At 29.4% G+C, this 10,399-nt stretch overlaps 2 protein-coding genes across 7 annotated transcripts; both read right to left on the reverse strand.

The window, feature by feature from the left end:
- Positions 1-77: 77 nt before the first annotated feature.
- Positions 78-7,321, reverse strand: LOC138182246 (death-associated inhibitor of apoptosis 1). 4 transcript variants are annotated; one of them, XM_069117900.1, is made up of 3 exons: positions 6,977-7,321; positions 1,833-2,706; positions 78-1,729 (listed from the first exon to the last, which is right to left on the reverse strand). In XM_069117900.1, exons 2-3 carry the CDS (start codon positions 2,670-2,672, stop codon positions 1,349-1,351), a joined length of 1,221 nt encoding a protein of 406 aa, XP_068974001.1. In that variant the 5' UTR covers positions 2,673-2,706; positions 6,977-7,321; the 3' UTR covers positions 78-1,348. The 4 variants fall into 4 exon arrangements, with proteins under 4 accessions (XP_068974001.1, XP_068974000.1, XP_068973999.1 ...); XM_069117899.1 differs by lacking the exon at positions 6,977-7,321 and adding an exon at positions 4,587-4,706; XM_069117898.1 differs by lacking the exon at positions 6,977-7,321 and adding an exon at positions 4,494-4,652.
- Positions 7,322-7,447: 126 nt separating this feature from the next.
- Positions 7,448-10,225, reverse strand: Diap2 (Death-associated inhibitor of apoptosis 2). Of its 3 annotated transcripts, XM_069117893.1 has the most exons (8): positions 9,440-10,210; positions 9,243-9,360; positions 8,973-9,170; positions 8,720-8,898; positions 8,527-8,649; positions 8,314-8,453; positions 8,092-8,231; positions 7,448-7,978 (listed from the first exon to the last, which is right to left on the reverse strand). In XM_069117893.1, the coding sequence occupies exons 1-8, from the start codon at positions 9,917-9,919 to the stop codon at positions 7,788-7,790; spliced, it is 1,569 nt and encodes a 522-aa protein (XP_068973994.1). In that variant the 5' UTR covers positions 9,920-10,210; the 3' UTR covers positions 7,448-7,787. The 3 variants fall into 3 exon arrangements, 1 of the variants encoding a protein (XP_068973994.1); XR_011173752.1 differs by having other exon boundaries at positions 7,837-7,978; positions 8,092-8,453; positions 8,973-9,113; positions 9,440-10,212; XR_011173751.1 differs by having other exon boundaries at positions 7,834-7,975; positions 8,092-8,453; positions 8,973-9,360; positions 9,440-10,225.
- Between the last annotated feature and the right edge of the window lie 174 nt (positions 10,226-10,399).

The following is a 10,399-nucleotide window of genomic DNA, read 5'->3' on the forward strand; positions in this document are numbered from 1 at the left end:
ATTTAATAGAAATTATTTTTCAACTAATACTAAGACTACAATATGTACACTTCTAAAGGTCATTTAAAGGGTAATAATAAAGATATTGTACTTTTTTTATTATACATGATCATTAAAAAAGTTATATTTCTAATATACATACATACTTTAATGAAATTTGTATCCTATTTTCGACATATTACAAAAACGCTTTTAGGATTTTGATGATTTTTACAGAACATGTAAATGTATATGTAACAACGTGTTAAAGAAACAAACAAAAAAGATACGACAATCCATTTAACATATGTATAAAAAAAAGGTGCAATAAATAGAAAATAATGTTGACATGTAAATTTTGAATATACAAAATTTTAGAATATCTTAGAATATTACATAAAATTTAGCAATTTTACCCAATATTCAACTTCACATGGAATAAATTTACTTGAATAAATAACAATATATGAATAATAATAATTTAAAAATTTGGAAATGTTAATAAACGTGTTTGTACTTTTCATTCGTAATTGTATTTTTAAATACCGAAATTGTTTTTTACATACGCTAATTTTTATTGTATTATTTTAGGTTCACATAAATTATTTACTTTATTTAACGCATGAAGTAGAAATTGCAATGGAAATGAATGGAACAATTGTAGATAAAGATCTGTTACATACAGGAAATATATTTGTAATAATTTCACGCTTTGCACTTTACTTTTAACTGTCTTCAAAAAATTAATATTTAACTAGAGAAATTTAATAAAAATGTAAGATTGTAATGCATTTCGTATTCTATTTTATTATTTTCTAATCCTTTAATCCCCTATACCAAATACTTACAATTGCTATGATAAGTGATAAATATTTTTTAATCGTGATACATGTGAAAAATGAATTTCTTTATACATTGATGTGAAGAATTGAGAAAGTCTAACGTACACTCATGGCGACGACTTGGCTTCTTTCGCTTTATTGCTCTCGAAACCAGCGCGTTTTTTCGTTACAATTTGATTTCTTTCGCTTTTTCGAGTTGCATTGAAGCATTTCGGGAAGGCGAAATTATTCATTATCAGGATGTATACAAATACTATAGAGCAGCGCTGGCTCGGTTACCTGGGGCTTGGATTCGTAACCGAGAGATCCATAGGTTCGAATCCGAGTCCCAGTCGATTTTCAACCAGCACACCTGCAACTCGATTTATTCTTAGTTGTATTATGCTTATTTTTAATGCTGTTTCTGGTGGTTCGAAAAAACTCTTAAAAGTGAAATTCAAAGGACAGAATCACCATAAATATATCATCCATGTATGCAATGTATTTTTATCTATAATTGTAGTAATACTATGAATATGTATGGAATACTATGGGATGAAAGCTCGTACAGTCATCGTAACAGGTTCTCTACATACTGCACAAGTTGTCATGCCAGGAGCACATTTTACACAAGCAACCATATGTCCACATGGTAAAAATACCACTCCTAATTCTCCGTTATAACAGATTTTGCACATTCTTGCATCATCAGTAGGTTTGGTATTTTGTGTTTTTATATTTGATAGATTTTCTGCTGGCTCGGATTCCAAACTTCTTTTTATGGGTTCTGTATTGCTTGCAATACCCCAAATATCATTATTTTGAGAACTTGATCCTGGATTGCTTTCTGTCTCTTCTTTCCTTTCTACTTCTACACTTGTAGGTTGTACTTTCTTAATAAAACTGGGTAGATTCATCTGCATTGTTTCCTGAAATAAATACAATGTCCATAAGTATGTAATGCAGTGATTAATTACTTATTATGCACATGGCATAAAATATGCAATTTAGGATATAGATTTGTGTACTTACTTCTTTAGAAGGTGGAGATATATGCTGGCCTGTTATTTTATTTACATAATCTTGCCCTTGCACGATTAATAAATAACAGCATTTAGAAAACCACTTTGCGTGTTGCTCCCAAGGATCATCTTCTGGTTCCCAATCTTTCAAACCACCTCCACAGTGGTAACACAAGGTTTGGTCACCTTTCCCAGTATAAAAAAAGCCTGCATCGGCTAATTGTTCTTTTGTTTGTGGCATAGATTTAGGCCATGTTACAAATGTGTGTAACCTAGCATCATAACTAGCATATTCTGGATGTACTGGTCCCTTAGTTCTTCCCAGACCTAAACAGCCAAGTTTAGCTGTGCTTGCTAGTTGTAATTCCATTGAAAAATTATGGTCATCGGGACCAGATGTAGGTCGATATTCTAAACCATAAGGACTACATACATCTCTACTTCTTGGTCTTGGTGGTATCACCGTACCAGGATCTACTCCAATGGGTACATTACCACAATTCAGTTTACGAATAAATCTACACCTTGCAGACCATCTCTGATGATCGACCATGGGTATATCATCTTCTACCCATTTACATATCTCAACTCCACATTCGAAACATTTTACTTTGTCACTTTCACCCGTATAATAAAATCCTGCAGCTGCAAGCTTTTCAGGTTCAATGTATGTTACAGGCCAATTTTCAAAACTCTGCAGTCGTGCTGCTTCAAAATGATAATCAATATTATCTGCTTCATCATGACATATATCAGGTGTTACAGAAACTGATGGTGTTAAATGTGCATTTCCTGCAGATTTTAAGTTTGTATCATTTCCTAAGTCTCTGTGTTTGATTATACTAATCATTTTATTTGAATTATTGTTAAAAATGTCTTCAAACCTATTAAAAAAAATTGCAATTGTTATATAAAATATTAATTGTAAATAAACTTTTATTAAAATATTGTTGGCATGTAATTATTTTTTCTACTCTAAGTATCTTTCATAGCATCAATTTCATTTTATTAATAAAAATAAGTAAAGTTAACTTGCAATTATATATAATAAAATTGTGCAACATATGGAATGTGCATATTTAAATATATAATGCGTTGTATGTACGATCGTATAATACATTTATGGGACATACCACCCGCATTTGATAAGAAAGAAGGAAGGGGAAAGAACTCTAAACTTGTTAGATGACTACAATGCCGTTATGATTCGTGAATGACGGAGTATCATGGACTTTTCTCAGTACATAACGTTGAAATGACGCAGCCTACGTATCGCACACAAACGAAAACTTCCGAGAACTCTCTCTCTCTCTCTCTCTCTCTCTCTTTCTCTCTCTCCTTCTCGATTCTTAGAGTTTACACAGGCTCATGCTCTGTTCACCGCCCTGTGCAACGTTGCCGCTTGTATGGCCCGTATTTCAACTTCTCTTGTTGCATTACACCACTGTATGCTCATGAGAATGAAATGCATCGACAAGGGCGTAGCAACTAACATTTTACATTATTTAATACTATAATTTAATGTTACAAAATCTTACTAAATGTATTGGTCAACTACAAACACCTAAACACTTCATGCTACTTTCCATTTTAAAGTTTTTATATAAAACTGAAAATATGTAATAAATACTATATATATATAATATATATTTTAATACGTACGAAGATCATTTATTAAATCTTAGTTAAAGAAAATTAAGAACCTTCCACAAATGACGTTATAAGATTTTGACTTTTAATCTAATAATAATATTGTGATACTATTAGGAAAAATTGTAGTTTATACAGATCACTAAACCGGTTTATTAAATTGTATACTAGAAATCTGTAATGGACTTTTTCCTCTTCTTTTCAGAATGCATACTTTTCTAATGTTCCCGTTTAAAAGAAACGTAGTACCGATGCTGATGTCGAAAAATTTTACAATGACTGAAACACGTTTATACGATATAAAATACATATACACATAATAAAAAATGATACAGTTATTAACAACTTATCTAACTTTGAAACAAACGTTTTAAAACAGTATATATTTTTTAATGTTCATATCTCTCTCATGAAAGATTAATAAAACTTGATATAATTAAAATCAGAAAAAGGTAATTAATCGATTATTTAACTTTTATATTCCGTCTCTAAAGCAAGGAAAATATTTTAACAATACGTAAACAAGAAAGAGAGAAATATACAATATATACATCGCGGAATTAAATCTTAAAGTTGCACTGAACTTTCACATCTGTTTCATTTTATGACATTTGGCAACAGCGTAATCAAGAGTAGGAAAGGGAGAAGTGGAAGAACACAACGGAAGTTGGTATGCAAGAAAGATAGCCTCAACCAAACATAACTCATTATCTTCTTACAGCAAAAGTTAAAAATTGTTTTTTCAAAATTAGAGTGATTGTACAAATTACTATATATTTATGCTATTTAGAGCACATTTTAATATTTGAAATGTTTAATCGAAACATACAGTTTCTGTATAATTTATGTAAATTCCATAAACTTTTGTAAATTATTAACAATTTGAGTCCATGAAATTATTTCACTAACATGTTTCATATTTTCACTAACAAATAAAGAAACGTTTTCAGTTAATTTTTTCTCGAAAAATGTTATATCTGTAAGATTGGTAAAACAAAAAAGCATTACATATATAACATACCAATATCAGACGTCCTGACTTCGACAAGTCGCCAAATGTTCGAAAAACACTATTATCAACGTTATTATACAAAACTCATCCATTCACTCATACCTTTTGCGTGCTTGACACTGAACGTGGCAAAACTCCTGTTTCTACCTCCTACCTACCCTACCCTACCAATCCCATGATCCCACTCAAGCAACTAATTATCGATGTTGCGCATGCGCGTGCAGCACCACGCAAAGAATCTACCTATACCTAAAGCGGACAACACATTTGCCATTAGTCATTTAGCGCAAAATTTAAATGGAGCTTCGAATCTCCTCATCTTTCTATTATTATTAATTTCCTAGCAGAAGTTTATATACATGATTATAGTCGTATTTGGTAACATACCTAACGCATCTATCTAACTTCAATTCAGTTCTTTTTTCAGCTTACTCAATTTTAAGTTTAAGTAAAGTTAAAAATAATTACGCTTTATTCATTCATAAACATTATCTTCCACCTGAAAATATAATGCTTCTATCCAGAGGAATTAGAAAGAGTACATACATATATGTGTCATTCGTACAGCGTTTTCGTGGAAACCTACATCGCGCAGCGTAGAAATACGAAGTACGATTAATGAAATATTTCACGCAAGGGTGAAATTTTCTTCTTAAATTCTATGCGTTCGAAGCTCCAGAGATATATCGCATTTCTTTTATTTGCGAAAAAATGTAATTCCTTAGAGAAGATATTATTTCTCATACACCTAAGTACAACTTTTGGACTCTGTATTTTATCTTTTTCTTTTTCGTAAGTATTTCTGTATAATTTAGGATTCCGGCGATATCGCTTATGTGCATGCCAGCGAGATTGTTATTTAGGATTACGATGTAGTGGATCTTTACTGTGAGCCAACTAAAGAAATGTCACTACTGATAATAACAGATGATAAATATTTGAATTAATTTTTAAGCAATTCAAAGTTTTTTAATAATACGAAAATGCAAATTGTTTCGAGCATAATTAGGATATAATTTCAAAACTATCATAACTTCTAAATGTAATACAATCTTATTTCATTTGTTTGATCACATACTACTCAAACACGTATACTTAAGAAATGTATCATTCTGTTTTCTTTCCAGTTGAGACAATGAGTCAGTTTTTATGACCCTAATAATCACAATCGATAGAACGGATATGAAAAAGCGGACCTGAAAATGCGACCTGATATAAGATCTGGAAAACAATAACACCCAAGAAAATAATTTGGGTCTATATAGCATATCAAAGAATTAAAGGGTACTTAATCATGTACACCCTTTATGAAGCCTGTAGTTTTCTACTCCGGACATCTTTCAATATCTTATTTTCTATATGACGGTATTCAATTTTTCCATGTGATAGTTTTCATTTTTAACATCACATTGCACATTTTACGTAATTCTTCCAACCATCATCTGCTATCACTACGTTGCATCCAATGAAACCTCGAATATCTTACTATATATAATTTCACATTTGCATTTACTTTTATTCTTTTTAATTTCGTTGTTTGTACGAATGAATTGACTATATTTCCGACAAACAATCTAATCTTAGTATTCCAACTATTAAATACGTCTAATACCGACAGTCAAGCGATATAATCAATTCTATACAATCAAGCAAGAATTCTTTTGAGAACAATTAGTCAATTTCTCTATCTATTGATAAACACAAGCCGAGTTTTGTATTCAAAGAATGGAATTGTACTCTAAAGCTATCTTTCGATAAGGAATCAGATATCTCGTAAATCGAATCTCAATATTCTCCACCCTGATCCAATTTTGCAATATAATGTAAGAAGACACGGCAGCACACGACAATATATGTACATACATATTATATTTTTAGTGTAATTTTTTATTTATTATATCTTTCATACTTATTCATTAAAATAAATATGTATTAGTAAACATACTAACATAATCTTTTAAGTAAAAGAATATACATATATCTAAAAAACATAATGAAGACGTTTCAAACGATAAATATAAATATATGATCAAATGTTTTAATATCGAATGTTCTTAGGAAACAACAATGAAGTTCTTCCCTAAGCCCTGTAGTTCCCATTCAACTTGATTTAACTAAAGTGTAATAATAATAATGAAGATCGTAGAAAAAGCACCGATCAATCTACGACGTTTTCTTTGTATGTATGTTTTTAGTTGCATATTAATCCAGTGCGTAAATTTCTTGGAAATATTTCTTAAAATGACAATTTGATAAAATCAATACATATGTATATATATCTATTTTTTTAAATATCGTCAAATTTAAACTTTTTTTTATTTACATTTCAGCATTTCTATAACTTTTGCAGAATTGTATATAAGAAATTTTTTTCTCTGGTATTTTTACCATTTTTATATGTAATACAAATTTAATGTTTTCAGAAATATAATATTATCTGTTATAGAATTATTATAACGAAATATGTTAAAGATATTGTTTTATATACGTACTTGGCATCCGGAAATACACAGTTAAGAACATCAGTTTTACAATAACAACTAGTGATGTATCAATAACGAGGACTATTTATGTTACTAAATAATCTAAGATAGCTTATCTCAGTTTTAAATTACATTGAAAATGTACTGATTAATGTTATTTTTTAAAAACGAGGTATTCTATTTGTAACACTGGTGGGGAGCGCACATAATAGATCTATATTCAATGTATAAATGAAATTATTTTTATATGTTTTATACTGGATTAATTTTGTCATACCATTGTAGTAACGCTGATAATAATAAAAAATTTATAACTATTGACATTTACTGTATTTCTATTAATCCAAACCTCGTAAACCTCTTAATATTTTCCGATGCGATTCAACCTGATAACATAATGCAACACAACCCAATATACTACAGACAATATTAAATTCATTTCGTTCAGAGTACATAATTGTAATTAATATCAACTACATATGAAGATATAAAATTTTATTTACTTACGTAAACATTATCTATATTATCATTGTAATATTTAATATTATATGTTTATTAATTATTGAAACCATTAGACGTAATAACACAATTTTCTATTTGAGAAATACTGTATTAGTACATAATTTGTTTCTTTTACTATTTTTTGATATATACTCTTATTTTAATGACTAAATTATAAATACGATGATATACATACATTATTTTCACGAAATATACAAAAAATATATTTTTATACATGTATATCTTTACGTTTTAAATTATTAAACTTGCATAAATAAATTTAACGATATATTCATCAATTAATATTTTACTATCTGTTTTATGATAGAAATGTACGGACAGTTGCTTTAATTTCTTGTCGACACATTAGACAATATGTAAGAGATGGTGCACAGTAAACACAAGTTGCTAAGTGTCCACAAGGTAAAAATACAATAGCTATTTCTCGATCCATGCAAATTTTACATAAACGAGCTTCTTTTAATTTTCTGTTTTCTTCTTCCAAAGCTGCTAGAAAAGTGGGCAGTATTTTTCATTAAATTAAGTAAATACTAAGACTTATTATGTACAAATTTAATCCAGGTCAATGATTTTATGATCAATCTTTTATTTTTATTACTTACTAGATTCCTTAAAGTTAGCCTTTTTGTCAGTATTGCTTTTGTCATTGGATATTACAGAATTCCCATCTTCAATTGAACATACTCTATATTCATCTTTTTTAACGGTATTACACTGTTCTATACCACTATTGGTTTGCTCCCTTAGCATTATGATTTAACATAATAATTAATTCTAGAAGAGATGGCTCAGATATATAGCAAATAATTTTATTTGTTACTAACCTTGTTTCTTCCATAATTTGATTACAAAGAACATCTTCTATAAGTTGATCAGAATTTGTATATGGTGTCCCTATTTCCTCCATTCGTTTTTTTAATGCCCTCTTTACTCTGCCCACATGCAATCCAATTTCTAAAGCTTCCTGGGAGAAGATAATGTCCATGATTATATTAAATGTATTTTAGAAATAATCAAATAAATATATGAACTATTACCATTGCTGGTGGACTCTCTAGTAACTTTTTTAATGTTGCTTCAGTAATTTCTAATGAAGGTACAGTAGTAGGTGGTGTATCAGCTATATCCGTGCTTTCATCTTCTGTTACACCTTCAAAAATCTATACAGATATAAAGTAACTTAAAATTTTTACAAAACATATGATATAAATATAGTTGTATAATATTTACTGATTGATCCAAAGGTGGTCTGTTGTTAATGCACTGTTTGATAAATTCTTGCCCTCTTACAAGATTCACAAATTCGCATTTAGGAAACCATCTTGCATGTTCAGTCCATGCATCATCTGTTGCTTCCCAATTTCGTAAACCACCATCACAGTGAAAACATCTAACATGGTCACCAAACCCTATTATAATATTTTCATACTATTAGTTTAGTATTATTTAGTATTATAATATCTTTGTTCTGTATAATTTATACCATCATAATAAAATCCAGCACTAGCTAATATTTCAGGAGTTTGCTTAATATTTTCTGGCCAGCCATTAAAGGTTCGTAATCTTCCTTCGTATGTTGCACAATCTGGTTTTTTAGGAGTTGTGTGTATTTGTATTCCTAAGTCTGAGAGATTTGATGTTGCACCAGGCATTAATTTTACATTAGTTAAATATAAATTATCTAATGAAAGAAAAATTGAAATAAAATAATTTCTGTACAGAAAAAGAAATAGCTTTTTTAGCATACAAATACCATCTTTATCTTGATGAGCATAGAAGTTACAATTAGGGAAATATTCTCTATGTTTTCTCTCTGGATCATCACCAAGTTTCCACTTTCTTAGGATGCCTCCACAATATGTACATTGTACCTATAAAATTTGGTATATTATATAAATATTATATAAATATGTATCATGTAAAATTTATATTTTTTAAATGTATTATTACTTCATCATCATGTTGAAGATAATAAAATCCAGCTTTAGCAAGTTTTTCAGGCGATACAATAGAAGAAATTGGCCAATTAGTAAAGGATTGTAATCTTTGTGACATAACCCTACATTCTTTTTGAGGTTCTTTATTCTGATAAGGGTTTATAGATTGACATTCAACTATGTTATTATCCTGTGATGTTTCTGTTGATGATGATGCTAATCCAAGATTATTAATAGGTATTGGTATCAGAGGGACATTACAAGTACTAGAAGGATTTTGAACAAAAGGACAATTAGGTTCGGCTAATCGATGGCGCACTATAGCTTGATCACCATAATTCCAATCAGAAATTTTTACTCCACATAAAAAGCATTGTACTTCTAAGGCATGTCCAGTGTAGTAAAATCCGGCTTTTGCTATTCGAGCAGCATCAACTGTGGCATTTACTGGCCAATCCGTAAAAGTTCTTAGTCTACTTTCTTCAACATTCATTTTAGAAATTCATTTACCTTTATTTGAATGTTACAAATAGAAAAAATTAACCAATTTTAACAGAGTCGTATATTCGATTTACAACGTAGAATAAATGGCTATCGAATGTATTTTACGTTGGAAGCCTCATTATTATACTGATATTGTATTTATACTGAGACATACTGATTTGATACAATAATCATCTACATATCACGTCATATTATGTAGACTAATAACGAAGTAGGGAAATATAATTAAAAGGTTACATTTCTACGCGTGCGCGATATGTCAGGGCCGTCTTTATTAGGGTGTCTGTATTTTTTTCAGACTTTTATTAATATACACTCATAATGCAAATTATAAAATTTACCAATTTATACAAATAAAAGTTTATATTTACAATAAATAAACATTTAAATAAATTATATATATGCAACTATTTTGGTTATAACTAATATAATACAAGAAATCCACGGACTTATAAACAAGTCTCGATAC

The sequence above is a fragment of the Bombus flavifrons genome, chromosome 8 (assembly GCF_040668555.2).
Source record: "Bombus flavifrons isolate JBK064 chromosome 8, iyBomFlav1_principal, whole genome shotgun sequence".
Lineage (NCBI taxonomy): Eukaryota > Metazoa > Arthropoda > Insecta > Hymenoptera > Apidae > Bombus > Bombus flavifrons.

Bases quoted from the DNA above. Each gene is read 5' to 3' on its own strand.
- LOC138182246 (XM_069117900.1), bottom strand. From the start codon at position 2,672: ATGATTAGTATAATCAAACACAGAGACTTAGGAAATGATACAAACTTA. The intron at 1,730-1,832 runs GTAAGTACACAA...TATTTATTTCAG, and splicing joins TATCTCCACCTTCTAAAGAA to GAAACAATGCAGATGAATCT.
- Diap2 (XM_069117893.1), bottom strand. From the start codon at position 9,919: ATGAATGTTGAAGAAAGTAGACTAAGAACTTTTACGGATTGGCCAGTA. The intron at 8,899-8,972 runs GTATAAATTATA...ATATTATAATAG, and splicing joins TGCTGGATTTTATTATGATG to GGTTTGGTGACCATGTTAGA. The intron at 8,232-8,313 runs GTTAGTAACAAA...CATAATGCTAAG, and splicing joins CAAATTATGGAAGAAACAAG to GGAGCAAACCAATAGTGGTA.